At 42.6% G+C, this 19,726-nt stretch overlaps 1 protein-coding gene across 1 annotated transcript in view; it reads right to left on the reverse strand.

The window, feature by feature from the left end:
* COPS4 (COP9 signalosome subunit 4) overlaps positions 1-19,726 on the reverse strand; it is an 84,208-nt gene that overhangs the window by 11,032 nt on the left and 53,450 nt on the right. The window contains exons 5-7 of the mRNA XM_030190565.1: positions 15,851-16,004; positions 12,582-12,732; positions 9,203-9,373 (exon numbers count right to left, since the gene is read on the reverse strand). Coding sequence (XP_030046425.1) covers positions 9,203-9,373; positions 12,582-12,732; positions 15,851-16,004 — 476 coding nt within the window. The remainder of the gene's footprint in view (positions 1-9,202; positions 9,374-12,581; positions 12,733-15,850; positions 16,005-19,726) is intronic.

Genomic DNA, 19,726 nt, shown 5'->3' on the forward strand with positions numbered 1-19,726 from the left:
CGGACAGAACCTCCTTTCTTTGGTACCACAAAGTAAATGGAGTAACGCCCCTTGCCAAGCTGACTTTCTGGCACCGGAACGACCGCACCCAGGCGGATCAGATTGTCCAAAGTCTGCTGCACTGCCACAGCTTTGACCGGAGACTAGCAGGGAGAGAGTACAAACCCGTCTCTTAAGGGTCGGCAGAACTCTAGCTTGTAGCCGTCTCTGATGACTTCCAGCACCCAAGCGTCTGAAGTTATTGTGGTCCACTCGCCCAGAAACGAGGACAGCCGTCCTCCGATCTGCACTGGGGCGTGGACCAAGACCCCGTCATTGGGTACGAGACCCTGGGGGAGGACTGGAGGGAGCACCTCCGGGACGGCGGTCTCTGCGAAAGGAATGCTGCTTGGGGGAGAAATTCCTCTTAAAGGAAGAGGGGGCAGAAGAACCCGACCTGCCCGGGCGGTACCGACGGGCTTCCTGAAACCGTCCTCTGGAGGTACCGGGACGAGCACTAGCCCGAGCCCTGACCTCTGGTAACTTCTTGCCCTTAGACGTGCCGAGATCGGTCACGATTTTGTCCAGCTCGACCCCAAAGAGCAGCTTGCCTTTAAAAGGCAATCTAGCCAGGCGGGATTTAGAGGCGTGGTCAGCAGACCAATGTTTCAGCCAAAGCCACCGCCGCGCAGAGACTGTCTGAGCCATGCCTTTAGCTGAGGCTCTCAAGACATCATACAGCAAGTCTGCCAAATAGGCTAAGCCCGATTCCAGGGCCGGCCAATCAGCCCTCAAGGAAAGATCCGAGGGGGAAGCCCGCTGCACCATAGTCAGGCACGCCCTGGCCACATAGGAGCCGCAAACTGAGGCCTGCAAACTTAAAGCAGCCGCCTCAAAGGACGACCTTAAGGCCGCCTCCAATCTTCTGTCTTGGGCGTCCTTTAGGGCCGTGCCACCTTCCACCGGCAACGCCGTTTTCTTAGTCACCGCAGTGATTAAAGAATCCACGGTAGGCCACAGATAGGCCTCACGCTCACTCACAGCCAAAGGATAGAGGCGGGACATAGCCCTAGCCACTTTAAGGCTCGCTTCTGGGGCATCCCATTGAGCCGAAATTAAGGTGTGCATGGCATCATGCACGTGGAAGGTTCTAGGCGGGCGCTTCGTCCCTAGCATAATGGCAGAGCCAACAGGGGCTGAGGGAGAGACGTCCTCCGGAGAGGAAATCTTCAAAGTGTCCATGGCCTGTAACAACAGGTTGGGCAAATCCTCTGGGCTAAAAAGCCGCGCTGCAGAGGGGTCATCCGCTCCAACCGAGCGGGGATCCGTCTCCTCCAAGGAATCCGCAAAGGACCGTTGGGAGACCTCAGACACGCTGCCCTCATCTACATCGGAGGAGACAAATTCCTCCAAGGCCTGGGAATCAACCCGAGGGCGTTTGCCTCTGGGAACCTCAATCTCTTTACCAGACGAGGGAGCAGGGGCAGCGTTGTGCATGAGGAAGGCCTGATGCAGCAGCAAAACAAACTCGGGGGAGAAACCCCCCAGACTGTGCACTTCCGCAGCCTGGGCAACAGCCCTAGACGCACTCTCAACCGGCGCTCGAAATAGCGGGGGAGAGACATGCTGCGCATCCAAAATGGCGTCCGGCGCGAAACTCCGCGAAGGAGCCGCGCGGGAAGAACGGCTCTTAACATTAGCCGGTTTTGTGCCGTCGCCCAAATTAAGGGCGTTCATGGCATTAATGTCTCCAACCTCAAGGGCGGCCCCCGAAGAAGCCGTCCGAGCCGCGTGGCCGGCCAAGATGGCGGAGGCGAGGAGCGGGGGATGGGCGTTTATGGCGGGAAAAACCGCCACGCCGGAGGAAGGACCGGGACATTCATCGGTCACGAAACTGTCACCCAACAAGGGCGAATCAGGCTTTAAGACCCCCGCATCCCCTCTAGAAGCGCTCAAGCGACCCGGGGAGCGACCCTTTGCGCCCTCGCCCTCCGACGCCATATGCCACGAGGAGAAGAATCGGGGAACCCCCTGCCCGCTATAAAAAGGTAAAAATTACCTGCTGTCCGCTCCGAGTTGTAACGACCTGGTGTCCCAGTGAGTAGCTGCAATAGACGCTTAAATAAACGTCGAGATAAACGCCTTTAAAGACGTTCAAATTTTTTTTTTTTTTTTTAACGGAGCCAGCGGGAGGGGGGAGAAAAGGAGGGACCTGGCACCACCAGGTTTGCACTTGCTCAAAAGAGCCCTCAACCCCAGGCCTCAACAAAACCTAAGGATTAGGCTTGGAGGCCTAGCCAGAGCTGCTGCTGTGTGTGACCACCACCTGCTGAGATAGAGAACATACTGGGGAGTTTCCGGCAGCACATGACCACATATAGGGAGGCAAAAGTTTGCTCTCTATCTCCACCTGCTGGTAGATGGACACAACCCACCAGTCTATGGATTGATCAGCTTGATGATATGGAAAGGTGGTATATCAAATCTTATTCCCTTTTTCTTTAATAGGAGGCTGTGCTCAAAAAAAAAAAATTGTATCAGCCTTAAATTAAACTAGTAATATGCAGTGTATTCAAAACATTACAGAGTAGAGAGCTGCACGGAAACGCAATTGTGGGAATCCCGTATGTAAGAAGTTGCACGGGATTTGCACGGGGATGGAAGAAGTTGCCATGGGATTCCCACAGGAGTAAAGTCCAAATCTCTGGTGACTCCAGAATGAGACTTGGAATGCCCAGAGAGGCAGCTGACTGAGGCCAAGAACACTCATTGAATAGTGAATACCATCTAAAACACCACAGGAGGCTGTTGGGGTTGGGAGGAAACAGAGGGCCGCGAGAAAGTAAATAATAGTGTAAATTCCTGCAGGTATGGATGGGGATGGAAGAGATTAATTGCGGGGATGGGTGGGGAAGGAATGGATCTTAGCAGGTACAGGTGGGGATGGGTGAAATTTCTGTCCCTGAGCAACTCTAGTAGAGAGACAGCAGGAACCTGGCTTCTGCTGCCATAGTAGGAATCCGTTTAGAACTGCAAGATATCGGTGTAAAACATTAGAAGTCAAAGTTCCAACAACATACAAAAACCTACATTTTAACAGAAGTTATTCCCCAAAACCCCACTAGATGGCTTTTTTTTGTTTTTGTTTTTATAGCTATTAAAAAAAATGTTTTACCCATATTTCCAACTAGAAGACCCGAGGGCATCTGTTGCAGAGATGGGCAGCGTTAGTTTTCTGCCACTGTTTTCTTCCACCCCTGGGCAGTCATATGCATTAAAGAGTTATAACAGGATGCTACACTGCACTTTTATAGAGCACCCTTGGCTAGGGCATTGGAGTGGAGGAGTGGCCTAGTGGTTAGGGTGGTGGACTTTGGTCCTGAGGAACTGAGTTCGATTCCCACTTCAGGCACAGGCAGCTCCTTGTGACTTTGGGCAAGTCACTTAACCCTCCATTGCCCCATGTAAGCCACATTGAGCCTGCCATGAGTGGGAAAGCGCGGGGTACAAATGTAACAAATAAATAAATATGAATGTTTATATCAGATTAAGACTTTAGCCTTTACGTCTGTCCTCGAGGGCCATTAACTGGTCAGGTATTCAGGACACCTAAATAAACTGAGTGTCCTCAGTATGGACCCTATAGTGACTGAGTGGGTTAGAGGTCGGTTGAGTAAAGGCAGCTAAGATAGTGGTAAATGGAGTTCACCCTAAGGAACGTGACATTACCAGTGGGGTGTTGCAAGGATCAGTTCTTGCAGAAGACCTGTCTGGTAAGACTTGCCTCTCTGCGGATCATACCAAAATTTGCAATAGAGCGGACACCACTGTTGATATGTGGCCGAACAGATAGAAAAGATGGCAAAAGCCAGAAGGATGCTTAAGTGCATATGAAGGTGATACCGTCTCTATACAAGTCTCTGGTAACACCTCATTTAGAATACTGCGTACAATTCAGGAAGCCTCATCTTCAAAAAGATATAAACAGGATGGAGTCGGTACAGACAGAGGCTACTAAAATGATCAGTGGTCATCATATGCCTTGAGTGAATTCCTTAAAAAAGGTAGTAAATAAATCCTAATAAACAAACAAATAAAGAGTATGGGGACAGACAAAGATCTCAATATGTAAGGCAGGGGATATTTGACAGACATTTAAATACTTCCATGGTATAAATGTACAGGGGGCAAGTTCCTTACAATTGAAAGGAAGCTCTGAAATTATGGGGTGTTGAGCGAAGGTGAAAGCAGAGATTCAGGAGTAATAATCTTTAGGGAAAGAGTGCTAAATGTATTTAACAGCCTCCCAGTGGAGGTGGTGAAGTGGAAAACTATCCACGAAAAAACTAGGGGACAGGCACATAAGATCTAAGGGAGAGGAAGGGATAGTATAGTATATGGTATGGATGGGCAGACTGGATAGGCCAGGAGTGGGCAACTAACCAGAGCCTGAGGGCCACAACCCAGTCGGGTTTTAAAGACATCCACAATGAACATTCATGAGATCTATTTGTATATAATTGAAAATGTATGTGCAAATCAATCTCATGCTTATTCATTGTGGAAATCTTGAAAACCTGACTGGGTTGTGGCACCATGGTTGTCAACTCCTGGGATAGACCATGGGGCTCATTTTCAAAGCACTTACAAAATTCCATAGTAACCTATGTGGTCTTTATCTGCTGTCATATTAGTGCTTACTAATGGGGAGAATGTTTCTGATGTTATAGTAGGTGATCATCTGGCATCCAGTGATCACCAGATAGTGTGGTATAATATTAAAAAGGTGTGGAAAGGGTTCATTCAAAAGTAAAAGTTCTAGATTTCAAAACAAAACAAAATCTTAACTTTATTCAGATGGGAGATTACTTCAAGGACATGCTGTCTTGATGGGAACATCTGGAAGAAGTTGGAACGCAGTGGGCAAAACTGAGAGGAGCTATTGTAAGCTCAAAGATTTGATTCTCAAAATTAGCAGCTGAAAAGGTAAGGAAAAAGAGGTTAGCCTTTATAAACAAGAAATTGCAGAAAGAGGAAGACAGGCAACAATACCTGGAAAAGCTAAGAGTCAGGAAAGCAAAGATGCAAATGGAAGAAAAAATAGCCAATGGGGTAAAATTGGGGGGGGGGGGGGGCACAAGACATTTTTAGACATGTTAGTGATAGGAGGAACAGCAAAAGTGGCGTCGTGAGACTCAAAGGTGAAGGGGAGGAATATGTAGAAGCTGACAGAGATAAGGCAGAATTGCTTAAGAAATATTTCTGTTCTGTGTTCACAGTTGAAAGACCAGGAACAGGACCGCAGAAGACAAACAAATAGGAATGGAGGGGTGGTAGTCCCTGAATGATTTTTAGAGGACTGTGTTCATGATTTGCTGGCTAAACTAAAGGTGGACAAAACGATGGGTCCGAATGGGGCCGCTTAGTAAACCTTGTCCTTAATCTCTAACTTCCAATTAGAGTAAATTTGAATACTTTTACTCTTCCTCCAATTCCTCTCTAAGAATAGCCACACTGGGTCAGACCAATGGTCCATCTAGCCCAGTATCCTGCTTACAACAGTGGCCAATTCAGGTCACAAGTACCTGGAAGAAAATCAAATAGTAGCAACATTCCATGCTACCAATCCCAGGGCAAGCAGGGGCTTCCCCATGTCTCTCTCAATAGCAGACTACTTTACCTCCAGGAATTTGTCCAATCTTTATTAAACCCAGATATATATTAACTGCTATTACCACATCCTCTAGCAATGAGTTCCAGAGAACTACTGTTTGAGTGAGAAAAAAAATCTCCTATTTGTTTTAAAAGTATTTCCATGTAATTTCATTGTGTGCCTCTGGTTTTTGTACTTTTTGAAAGAGTGAAAAATTGATTCACTTTTACCCGTTCTACACTACTTAGGATTTTGCAGACCTCAATATCATCCTGCCTCAAGCAATCTCTTTTTCAAGCTGAAGAGTCCTAACCTCTTTAGCCTTTCCTCATATGAGGTGTTCTACCCCCATTACCTTTTTGGTCACTCTTCTTTGAACCGTTTCTAATTCCGCTATATCTTTTTTTTAGATATGGCAATCAGAATTGAATGCAATACTCAAGGTGAGATCACACCGTGGAGCGATAGAGGCATTATAATATTCTTGGTCTTATTTACCATCCCTTTCCAAATTCCAAGCATACTGTCGGCTTTTTTTGGCCACCGCCACACACTGGACAGAATATTTCAGCGTACCGTCTACAATGACACCTAGATCTTTTTCTTGGGTGCTTACTCCTAAGGTGGGTCCTAGCATCAGGTAACTATAATTCGGATTATTCTTCCCAATGTGCATCACTTTGTATTTGTCCACATTAACTTTAATCTGGATGCCAAGCTTTCCAATTTCCTAAGTTCTTCCCTGCAATTTTTCACAGTCCGCATGTGTTTTGACAACTTAATAGTTTTGCAAATTTAATCACCTGTCTTGCTGTTATGATTTCCAGATCATTTTGTTAAATAGCCATGGTCCCAGTACACCGATCCTACTTCCAAATAGTATTCCATGCATAGGACATTACTGAAGTGTTCCTGGGCACTGGCTGATTAAAGTAATCTTAATAAAGACAGCTTTAATGTTTACTTCATGTTCCTTTTCCCTGTGTATTTGATGGTACAGTAATAACTTTTTTTTTTTTTTTTTTTTTTTTTTTTTTAACTATAATGCATTTTACTTAACTATAGAGTTTGTTAGCCCTGTTTCTCTTATTGGTGATTCTAAAATTAGATTTATAGGTGTATTCTTGGGAACTATATGCTCCCTAGGTTTTGAGGTCACAGTGTCACTAGGCAGGATGAATGCCCACAAGCAAATAAGAGGATCCTGCCAGTATAAGTGCTCAGGAGCAGGTAAGGTCTAAACAGTGTCCAGCAGAAGACCAAGTATCTGCAGGGCTAACCCTGTGGCACTATGTAACAATATTTAATGTCAATGTTCACCTTAAATTTAGCTTGCTAATTTGCTTTTACTCCATAATGTATGCATTCAGTGACTATTTCTGCATCTTTATTCTTTCCAAATCAAACTAGTATGTGCAAGCTTTTGAAACAAATTTAACTTTGCACTAGCAAAGTACGGGGCTGATACTTTATTAAAAGTACACTATGTGTTAAAAATGAGTTAGCACGTGAGCTAACTGTGCAAAGCCTCATTCTGACATCAGTGCACAGCTCATTTAAATGTCATGGAAATGAAGGCTGAATGCAATGTTGGGGCTTTAACACAACCTTTTCACCATTGCTTTTGGCTCCTAACCACTACTCAATTCCCCTATCCTTGTTCCTTCTCACCCAGTACTTTCCTCGCCCTTAATTGTCTTGTCTGTCTGTATTTTTAGATTGTAAGCTCTATCGAGCAGGGACTGTCTCTCTGTGTCAGGTGTTCAGCGCTGCGTGCGTCTAGTAGCGCTATACAAATGTTAATAATAATAGTCTGATTGAAAAGGTTAGCAAGTTCTTCTGCAGTTAGAGTGAGGATTTCATGCCTGTTTCTTCTGTAACTGGGAAGCCGATGCTCAGAACTAAACGTGGATGCTAGAGGCAATTAGCGCTGGACTTGCAGCCACATTAGTAAGCGCAGAATGCTCAGAGGCTCTAGTGTGCCAAAGATTAGTGCAAATAGCATGCTAATGTGGCACAACTAGGTGACTTCAAGGAGCTGCCCATACATGGATAAGGGCCCCACCCCTGCCCGTTCCCCCAACCCCTTCCAACAGTCATAACAGTCTGATCACTAAAAACCAGCCTGTTCAAAAAGGCATACCACAATGATCTATCCTAAATTCCAGATAACGAAACTTATACCAGAACTGGACAAAACTGAACCCTCGATAACTTGATTGCTTAATTTACTCTGTCACCACTGAACTTCAACGCAATACCACTTTATTTCTCATTCCGGAAATGAACTCTCTATACCTGACTGCTTAAAGTATTCTGTCACTTATGAACTTTAATGCAATACCACTCTGTATTTCTCATTCCGATAATGGCGATCGCCACTACGGCATAATGTAAGCCACATTGAGCCTGCAAATAGGTGGGAAAATGTGGGATACAAATGCAACAAATAAATAAATAATACAGATATTTATGAGATAATTTCCTATTCCCTCCCAATGCTCAAGAGAACAGCACACAAAAAGCCACCTTACCTCTGAAACAAACAACACCGGCTGGGAGCAGGCGTTAGGGTGTTTGAAAAGAGGATTTCTCTTGATTCTCTTTACAATCTGCCAGTTTTAATATAATTTGGAAGCAGAAGGAAGCTGACACAAGCCCCTAAGCGCTGGTGGTGTGAGACGAATGTGTGTGAGTCAGAGCAAACCCAAAAGTGAAAGCACACATTGGTGCCTGTTTCCTGCGTCCAAGAATTTAAAGGTGCAGAAAACAAATGCCAATGTGTGCGTCACTTTCGGGTTTTCCAGGTGCATGTGCACAGGAGCTGAGCCTGCTATGAACCTCTTCAGCACATGCACCAAGCACTTCCCCCCTTGCTTTTACAGCACGCATATAATTTGAACACCACTTCCTTTGATCACTGGCAAGCTAGGTTAGTGCGCTGTTCCAGCGGTATGGTTTCTGTGCTGCTGGCTTACTGCGGGAGTTCTGAGAATCGGCCCCTGGGAGCATACAGGACCCACAACCTTTTTCAAGCTTTAAAAGGATTAGTTAACAAGAATGACAAGACTTGAGGGGGAAGTGTGCTGAACAAAGGCAAAGTGCTGCAATATTGACAAACTGGTATTGCCAAAATTGTATCAGCATATGTGTTGGAATGTTACTCTGTACATTAATTGCAAAAACAGTATGCACAGAACAGTATTCCAGCACATGTGCAGACCTATGCACAAACAGCAGCAGATTCAGATTACAAGCAAGATTAAGCTGTTCCTAGTGATCTCCCATGTTAGCTCACTTTTTGTGCACAGACTGTTTGCACACTATTAGCTTACTGAATTGTAAAGCAAAATATATATTTTTTTGCTCATGTTAAGAAGCTGTGCACGGAACTGCACCGCAGTGCTAATGCAAGGTTATGGCATCAGTCCCTATCTTTCTCAACACTGTATTTATGCCCCCAAGCCTTTGCCAGCGAAATCAACTTTTACAAATGAAAATAATTTCTACCATATTTATCTGCTGTTATGGTACAATTCCAAAACTTGTACATTACTAAGGAATACATACCATCTGCTGTGGTTGCTTTCTGGTGAGGCATCAGCATGGCTGCAAACTCTTGCAGCTGGTTTCCTCGGATAATCCTGTCCAAGTACATTTTCTCCAGAATCCCATAGGCTGCAAGCTGTTGGCACCTTTCATCTTTGAACAGGGTGGCTAGCATACGAGAACGCTGTTGTCCTGGAAAAAGTACAACGGCACCAAACACATCACACTCTTTGAAAACGGCAACTGATGTGAGAATAACTGAGAAGAGTTCCTAAACAGCAGTGTTATCTTTAGGCTATTTTTCATTGCCAGAGATCAGAGGAGATGTTAGGGCTCACAACAGCCACAAAACAAAAATTAGACAGCAAGTTAACAGGTGACAGATTTAACCAAATATACGGCTCAACAGATTTGTTGGAAATAAACTGCTAGCTATCCTTCCACTAAGAATATTAATATGAAAGTATACCTCCATCAATGAGACAGAGAGTCTCCACTCACCAATCTATTACATTTTGTGAACATATCTCCCTCAACAGGTTTCAATTTAATACTTTTTATTTTGCCTTTTTTTTTTTTTTTTAATTTATTATTTATTCATTTAAACAATTTTTACAAGAAACCATCTTGTTTAGGAAAGAGTCTTAACAAATAATTTTTAAACAGGAAAAAAAAAAGAAAATAAGAAAGAGCAAATAAAACTTTACACTTTCAAGTTTCAAACATAAGACACTCAAGTCCATAATTAGAGATCCATGAATTTAAATTTAGAGAGAACTATAACTTCAGGAAGTAATATAAGGAAATCCTTCTCTATTAGGAACTATACATTATCTTTAATGCTTATCCTTCTTAGCTGAGATGATTAGCGAAGACAAATGTCCAGGTTCAGTAAAGACATACTTTTGTCCCCCGAGCCTGATTATGCACTTGCAGGGGTATCTTAAAAAGAAGGTACCCCCCAAGTGCAAAACCCCAGGCTTGAGGAGCAAAAATTGTTTCCTCCGTCGTCTCGTCTCCTTAGAGACATCTGGAAATAACATTACTTTAAAACCCAAAAAGGGTTTATCCTTATTACGGAAAAACAAGCGGAAAATCCAATTCTTGTCGGGAATCAATGCGACGGTTGCCACCAAGGTGGCAGCCGTCGCCAATTCTGAATCAGAGGTCTCAAGCAAAAGGGAAACATCAATAGGTTTTTCAGATTCTGGATTCGTGTTTTTCTCCGGGATATAATAAACTTGTGAAAAAGGTGGAAAATCTTTTTCCAAAATATTCAAAGTTTCAAGGAAATAACGTTTCAACATTTCAAGTGGAAGAACATTTTGTAACCTAGGAGCCTTTTTTTTTTTTTTATTGAACAAGTTACACACTGGCCAATATATATATATATTGTAAACAGGGAGACGTTCTGAACCACATACTTCCTCCTACCAATCCTTGTAAAAAGATAAAACTCTCAATGCAGAACTGATTAACCGCCTTGTTTACTAATCCGCGCGGCAATGCCAATACAGCCCATTCAAAGTGAATGAGCTGTGTCAGCCTTGCCACACGGCTTGGTAAACGGGGGAGGGGGTGTCTTTAATAACTTGGTAAGAATTTTTCAGATTTATATTTGTTCCATCATTAGCTCAATCAATCTTTGCTGCATTGCTAGCAGCCTCTTCTCCTGCTTGAATTTCTTCTCTTACTGTAATGAAGTTTTTGTGGTTCTACCAGTGCTAGAAAAAACTGGATTCTCTGCAAGACACTAGTTATCATTAATTTAGATAATGCTCTCTCTAAACCAGGAAACTTTTTGTAGGCTTTATCATCCCACTTCGGTATATATTTTCTCTTATTTCATCTCTATTCTTTTTCTGAAATTGAACTTGTCAGTCTTCTTATGTTCTGCTTGTGCAACAGCTTTACTATTGTTTATGCACTCTTAACTGATTAAAATTATAAACTGCTTTGTTGTTATTACTAAAGGAGCATAATTCAACCCAGACTCAAGATTTATGCTGCATTATACAGATTCACACAGTTCCTTCTTACAGCTGACAGTTTAGTTGCGATACAAGGTAAGTGTGTGGGTAGAACAAGGGACAAGATTTAAAATCTGAAAGGCAAGTGAATGAAGTGCATCCAAAAAGAGCGACATGCATGAACTTTCCACATCATATAGATCCTTTCTGCAAAGGCTTCTGGCTGCATTTTTGGATATTTCTGGCACTGGCATAATAATAAAAAGAGCAATTTGCAAACAATCCCATTCTCTAACTAGGATATTAGTCATCTCTTTTCAAGCAGACAGTCTATCAACTTTACCCCCCTGTCTCCTATAGTGGCCAATCCAGGTCACAAGTACCTACTGCCTTACATTGAGCAGATGTTGATTTTTCATACAGCACTTTGCAAGTATAAAGCATGTGCTACAGTTTCTGCAGGACTATGTGCTGACAGATTTCACAGAACTTTTTGGTGTTATAGGGACAACTCAAGCTACTCCTGGTTTTCAGTTGTGGGTTGAGGGAGGGAGATGGAGCTGAAGGTATGAGAACTCCGACACTATTGACTGTCCCTCACCCTTAGGAGGAGACTGGTTAGAACTATCCATGTCACACAGTGCTTCAGTTTCCTGTTTCTGCACTGTTCACTGTAAGCCAGGATGCTGTGGCAAAAGGAAGTGCAACCACAGATTTGTTTTGTCTGTTTCTGAGAGAAAGGTATGCATAGCTCTGGCACATGGGAGCTGAATGACTTGGTGCAGTCAAAAGCAACCAATAGGACAGGAACTTGTGTGTACGTTTTATATTTTTTATTGTATGGAGAGGAGCACTGCCAGCACATATCTACTTAAAAAGGTCCCAGTCCTTCTCCCTCCCTCCCAACCCCAGGACACGGGGACTGGCGGTCCAGTGGACCTCTAGACATCTAACTCCCCCCCCCCCCCCATGCCAAAAAAAGTCCCTGGTGGCTCAGTGGCAACTCTACCCCCACCCACCCTGGTGGCCCTCAACCCCCCATACCTTTTGAGGGGAGGAGGGAGTAGTACTCCCTCCTCCTTCCAGCGCCTTATATGGTAGAAAGCCCCGTCCAGCACATCCTAAGATGAATAGGGCATGGCGCAGTCATTTTGGAGGTGGCACTGGAAGGAGAGGGAGTGCTACTTCCTCCTCTCTTTGAAAGGTACAGGGTGGGGGATTTGGGGGGCAGTAGGCCACCAGGGAGGGTGGGAAGTGGGTGTAGAGTTGCCCCACCAGGGACTTTTTGGTGTCGGGGGAGAGATTAGAGGTCCACTGGACTTCCAGCTGTTCGGAATAGCGCAGGGAATTTGCTCATTGGGGCCAGATGTATTTCATTTCATAGTGGTCATTTTTTTTTTTTTTAAATGAGACTCCCCAAGCTCAATTACCTGCTGATGCCAGGATAGTGCAGTGTAAGGCATGCTTCAGTGCTTCCAGCCTCTCACTCTCATGAACAATAGACTTGTAAGAAAGCTCATTATATCGCTGGGCAGCTTCAATAAACTTCCTTCGATAATCAAGGACACGAGCATAGCAAACCTAATGCAAAAGTAAAATGGTCTATAATCAGGAAACAGACTACAGAAGCAATACTCTTAACTGGCATATAATGGAGGCAGTGCATGCAAGTTAATGCATATTTCATTGTGAACATCCTGAAAACCTGACTGGTATTCCAGGGCCGGACTTGGGAAACACTGATATAGAGGACTCACACCAGAAGTCCACCTGGCATTGCCTTTAAATTCCAAATACTAGAGTTGCCATCAACATCATCTCCAGCCCATCCGAACCTGTCTTGCCATACAACTTTAGATTTTCTTTTGTGGCTGATGAGTCCCTGATTTTTGTGGGGGCTGCCGCACTATTATCCTCATTACAAAGAAGGAAGACGTGAAGCTTTCCAAAAATACTAGGACTAGGGGGCATGCGATGAAGCTACAATGTAGTAAATTTAAAACGAATCTGAGAAAATGTTTCTTCACGCAACGTGTAATTAAACTCTGGAATTCGTTGCCAGAGAATGTAGTAAAGGCGGTTAGCTTAGTAGAGTTTTAAAAAGGTTTGGACGGCTTAGACTGTTATTAAATGGACTCGGGGAAAATCCACTATTTCTGGGATAAGCAGTATAAAATGTTTTGTACTTTTTGGGATCTTGCCAGGTATGTGTGACCTGGATTGGCCACTGTTGGAAACAGGATGCTGGGCTTGATGGACCTTGGTCTTTCCCAGTATGGCAATACTTATGTACTTATGACAGTATTGTGTCAGGAGCTACTGAACTTCCCAATGACCCAATGTGGCCCTTGTGGGGGTAGATGGAAGTTTCTGGCTCTTAAGCTGTTAACCAGAGTGTCAGAATTTCAGTTCATTTTTTTCCGATCTTTGTGATTTTCTGTGACTTTACACTATATATAAGAAAGAGTGCTTCTAATGATGTTCTACTGGGTGAGGCTGGGTCATGGAAGCTGGAGGGAGGTGTAGGAATATATAGCAGTCTGACTTATTTGTTTTTCCAATAGGTGGTGATTTATTTTTCTCTAGGATCTTCTATACTATTTGCAGTGCTGACTTGTCAGATACAGTTGTTGTATTTGAAAAATCAATAGGTAGTGTCGTTTTGCTATGGCTGGTTTGTCTTTTTGGTAGAGTTTTGTGTTGGCTCATCAGGGCCAATATAATAAATTATGCATATTGTGCTTTTAAATTATAATGTGTTTAAAGTCTATATGTTCACAGTCACAGTGGTTACGATTTTCTTGGTTCTTTAGGAAAAATTGTGTTAAGATTTCTGACAAATCATTGTTTTTTCCAGTTTATCTTGTAGAACCCATGATTTACATTAGCTCTCTCACAAGTTTAGGTTGTGTTGCAAATACAACATTGTAGGGAATAAAATACCATATAACAACTAATGTGATTTTACTGGATTGTGCTTGAAGAAATGAGGCAGTCAATTTGTAAAACATTTCCAAATTTGGGAGGTAGGGGTAGAACAGGAGTAACTATGGATCTGTGCACTGGATTTTTTTTTTTTTTTTTAAGTATCTACTAATACTTCTGTCCTGAGATCTTGTATTCCCAAGTGATATTTTTCCCTTCAAACCCTTGAGCTGACAGGCAAAGGATGGCTTATCTCCTTTTCCTTTAGGCAGTCTGTAGAACAGAATGACATGGGGACAACGTCTGTCCCCATCCCGTGGGCTCTGGCCTCATCTGTATAAGCCTCAAACACTTATGATTTTATATTTAAATCTTTTTATTAAAATATAAAAAGGAGAACTATTCTGTAAAACTATTGTTTATAAGTCACAAATAGAAACCAAGAATAACAAAGAGAAACTATAACAACCCCTCCCCCCCTCTACCCTTCCATTCCCAACAGTAGGTGACTTCTACTACCCCAAGGAACCCTAATCCACCCAGGAGTGCAAAATACAAATCATTCTGCCCTAGCAGGGGAGAAATATGCCCTATGAAGCACTGTTATGATTTTTTTTTAATCTGTGGATGAATAAGTCATAAACAATCTCAGGATTCAGGTTAGCTCTCCTGTTTTGCGCAGTCCAGAAAATGACCTCTCAGATGAAATGCTGGTAACAGGAATGTACAGGCGTCCCGGTGCAGGTTTGGCCAATACTTTTGATTGTTTTTCCAAAACATCGTTGTCTGCATTACAGAATGACATGGGAACAAAGTTTGACCACGACCCCACGTATCATTCTCTATAGTCTGTACGTATACTGACTCTTGGAATTCTAACTCAAGTGAGGTTTGGACAGCATATATCCCAGTACCCAATAGGAGTTAGATTCTAACATTCTGCAATGTCACTATTGCTCAGTACCCTGACTAGTCCTTCAAAATACAGGCTAAAGGTGGACTAACAAAAGGAATCCACAATACAGAACAAAAAAATAACCATAAAGGAAGTATGGAAGGAAAAGCCTCAAAGAGCTCAAGGATCATAAAATGATCTAGTGCGATGAAGCTGGATCCCTTCAGCTCGCTAGATCATTTTACAATCCACGAGCTCTTTGAGGCTTTTCCTTCCATACTTTCTTTATGGTTATTTTTTGTTCTGTATAGTGGATTCCTTTTGTGATTCTATATATAATTGAATCCTTGTAATCCACACTCGAGTTTTGATAATTTATAGTTGATTAAGATGGACTAACACCAAATGTGCTAGAACTTTCCAGTTTTGGCTGGGGGTACAGTGGAAACAGATCTATGCCAAAACACTGTCTCAGCTCTACATACCATAGCTAGGCTAGTTATCCTGAATCTTACCAGGAACTGGCCAAGAATAGTGAAAGTCATCTAGTGAATTGTATGGATCTTTGTTATTTTTTGTTCACGGTTAAACTGTTTATTAACAAACGTTTCAGTTTATTAGCTCTGTATCTGATCAGAACTATGGGGCTGAGTATTTGCTGAGACATCAGGAACTCAGTTAGTGGGTAAGTGATTTCCAGCATAGAGACACAAGTGGAGGCAAAACCCAAGCAATGCTTGGAAGGACTTTCCAAGTGCCCATGGGGTTAATTAAGTGGATTTTAAGGGCAGTGCTGAAAAATTACATGACAATGCATTTACCAAATATATCTGCATCTTCTACTCACTCAAGTTATGCATGCCCGAGAAATTATTTCACCTTATAATGTATCTGCAGTTGTTCGTTAGTGGATTCATTCTGCAGCAGTGATGCTCGGTTAATATACGCTTCTGCTTGGACAGGGTCGTCATCCTCCAGGTATAGGCGAGCAATTTTCAGATAAGTCTCCAACTTGTAATCCACATTGTACTGCCTGTCCAGAAAGGGGGGGGGGGGGGGGGGGTGACAAAAAAAAGACAGACCTATATGGAAAACCTGGTCATCTGAAAACAACTCATTCAGATATTCAAGTCATAATCTTTGATACATTTGAAAACATTACATTTTTTGTTCATACTAAGTTTGTTTTGAATATGTGGGGGAAAGTGACCTGTGCTCCCAGAACTTTTTATTCAGGAATACAGAAGACCTTAGGAAACCAAAGACTGGGCATCCAAATGGCATATGAAATTTAATGTGGACAAATGCCAAAGTTAATCTGCATCATAGTTACCTGAGGCTAGGGTCTACCTTGGGGGTCAGAAACAAAAAAAAAGGTTTGTAGATTGTAGATAATATGCTGAAATCTTCTGATCAGTGTGTGGCAGTGGCCAAAAATGCTAACAGGATGCTAGGAATTATTAGGAAAGAGATGGTGAATAAGACCGAAAATACTATAATGCCTCTGTATCACTCCATCAGTCACTCAATGGGCCTGTCCGGAGGGACACTAAGGAATACGCAAGTAGCCCTAAACAACTTTTATGAGAATGAATACAGTTGTTCTGGAATGGAGTTGCAAGAAAAGACATGAGGATTCATCTACTAGTGTGTCACTAGAACCACAGCTGATGACAAATGCTGTTGAACAGAGGTGTGCTGATGAACAGGTGATGCCTGTGTAGCAGTAGTGATATCTGTGCTAATAGATCTTGTGCTGTGTCAGTGATCTCATTAGATTTGTGCTGGTAGGGTTGCACAGAAGTAGAATCTAGTCTTCGATATCTAGACTGCCCCAACTTGACATTTCGTCCTTTAGATTGTAAGCTCCTTTGAGCAGGGACTGTCCTTCTTTGTTAAACTATACAGCGCTGCGTAACCCTAGTAGCACTCTAGAAATGTTAAGTAGTAGTAGTTGGAGGAAAATAACTTGCACAGAACATTCTCACTGTGAAGTTCCAGTGTAAATGCTTTCATTTCTTCAAGCTCTTTGGAAGGGGGTCAAAGAAGACACCTTCCCTTCAAGCCTAAGCAAGAGCTCAGAAGGTGGTTGCTCATTAAGCCTAATCTAACCATTACTCTTATGTACCACATTTTCCCTATAAAAAAAAAAAGAGCTTGAGGTAGTTAACAAAATAAATATACAATCTTCTTTCAAGAGAATCTCAAATATAAAATTTCTGAAATTAAAAAAAAATTCTTCAAATTTTTAAAAAACAGAGAATATGAATTACTATTTTGAATATCCTTAGGAAGAGTATTCCAGAACAAAACTGCTCTATAAGAAGAGGAGTGCGCCAACAGTTTTTATTTTATTTTTTTAATGAACTGACTTAAAAATCAACATCTTATTGTGGATTTGACAACGAATCACATTTCCTGAGAAAAGTGAACTAGCAAAACAATTGCTTCTGGAGTCACCTATGAAAAGTTTTGAAAATGAAACACAACACTTAAATTTAATTCTTGCCTGTAACGGCAAATCAGTGAAGTTTCACCATAAGGGGGAAAACGTAATCAAATTTAGTTCTTCCAAAAATTAAACGGCCGCCATGTTCTGAACCAACTGTAATTTCTTTAGAACACCTACTGCTATACCCCCATAAAGGAAGTTGTAGTAGTCAAGTTGTGACAAGACTAAACTGAACCAGAATAGCAAAATGATTCACATCAAAAAATGAACGAATAGATCTCAAATATCACAGGTTAAAAAAAGCATTTTTTGACCAAATTAACCATTAACAACCTGTGGTTGAAAAGTCCAAAATGACTCCCAGTACCTTTGATGAATTATGAATAGAAAGAGATTGATGTATTCAAGGCCAGGCTACCAGAGAAGGATGGATCTTAAGGAAACTTAAGGATCTCTACATTAGTTTAAGCATTATCTGGCAGTAATCTCATGTGACTGGACTTCTGAAATCATAACGACAGGAGATCAAGGATGGTTTCAATGATGATTCTCTACTAAAATGCGCAGAGCCAACTGATTTCTGCATGAAAGAGACCCTCTTCTGATTTTTCTGTACCTGACACAGCCTTTCCTCAGCTTTGCAAAGATAATTCAGTCAATCTTTCTGGGCTCAAGGAGACATGGGTACAGAATGCAAGCACTGTGCTCTCACTCTGATTAGACACTGAATGAATATCAAGGTTTAAAATGTTTTGTTACAATGTAGGAAGGACCTAAACCCTGACTTATATGACATGACTCGAAAAGTGAAATTTGTTCTTACCTGTTAATTTCCCGTCCTTTAATCTTGTTAGACCAGCCCAGATGATTGGGCTATGTTTCCTGACCAGAAAGTGGTGGCAGAAGACACCGACAACTCAGTGACATGAGCCGTACAAGGTGTAGTACAGCCCTGGAATTTGCCAGAATACAAAGGAGATCTGAAACACCTGAACATGATAATTAAACCAATTGAACCATTATAATTACAGAACGTTCCCAGTCAGGAGAAGACTGGGATATTCTTTCCCAGAAACCACAGTAGGAGAGGCAGGAATATCCACCAAGGCGCTAGACTATGCAGTGAGGAAAGCCCAGAGGACAGATTTCCCAGGTGGGTCCTGGACTGATCAAACAGGATTCAAGAAAATTAGCAGCTAACAACAAATGTCACCTTCCTTATTATTCTGCTTCACCAGTCGAGTGGGATGTACCAAAGTTCTAAGGACCCTAGATGGGATGAAGACGAGGCCCAGATACACCACATTTTGTCAAAGTGATATCCTGCTGATCTTTTGCAACCTACCGCAACAGACAAACCTGGGAATAAGAAAGACCAAGCAGACATAGTACCCCTAGACACATCCACCACTGCTGCAAGACATCTAGAGGCAGTGTTTCACTATTATCAAGGAAGCTCAAATGCCAAAACTAAACAAAACAGCTAACAGATCTTACCCTGCCTTGCTTATTTGTACAGCACTAAGCAGGGCAACTTTAACTGCCCATACAATCAAGTATAACTTGCCCTGACCCCAAAACCATACCTGAAGGAAAGGAGACCAGGTTTGCGAACACTTACAAGACTGCCACATATTGCCCTGCAATGGCAGAAGGAACTAAGTCCACTTATGTTCAAAAATAAGTTACGTGCCTATCTGTAATCTAGGAAGTATGTCCCATCATAACGTATATTGGTTTTATGCATAGCTCCTTCAAGGTCCCCAATATTTCATAAACAAAATGCAGTCAACTCACTGCAAATATACCAAGCAAAACATATTTTCTCCCATTTTCCCATAAATACTGGCCAGAACCATACAAGCCTTTTCTTTTTTTAAAACCACTTCTATGAACTGGTCCAATACTTCAAAGGGCTAGAAACTTAAGATAATGATGAGACAAGACCCTGTAACTGCTTGGAAAGATGACGACTACAAGCATAGAATAGTTTATGCACTCACCACTGCGTGTAGGCTTGGCAAAAAGAACTAAGCAAGTCAGTATGATAACCCTCTCCCCTCAAGAGAGGGATCATGAACCTCCCCCCCTTTGGGCAAAGCCACTGAAAGCAAACCCAAGAACATACTGCTTATCCCTGGAGGGAAGGAAAACGGTCCCAAAAAATAAAAACACATCACCCAATACCTGAGACCCAGACAGGCCCAACTAAAAACAGGAGGCAGGACTACGATGCAGGGCTTCCCTCCATCTTGCCTACTCAGCACATCAGCCCTGGGGCTACCACTCATCCTGGGGTGCAG

Source organism: Microcaecilia unicolor, chromosome 2 (genome assembly GCF_901765095.1).
Source record: "Microcaecilia unicolor chromosome 2, aMicUni1.1, whole genome shotgun sequence".
In the NCBI taxonomy this organism is placed as follows: Eukaryota; Metazoa; Chordata; class Amphibia; order Gymnophiona; family Siphonopidae; genus Microcaecilia; species Microcaecilia unicolor.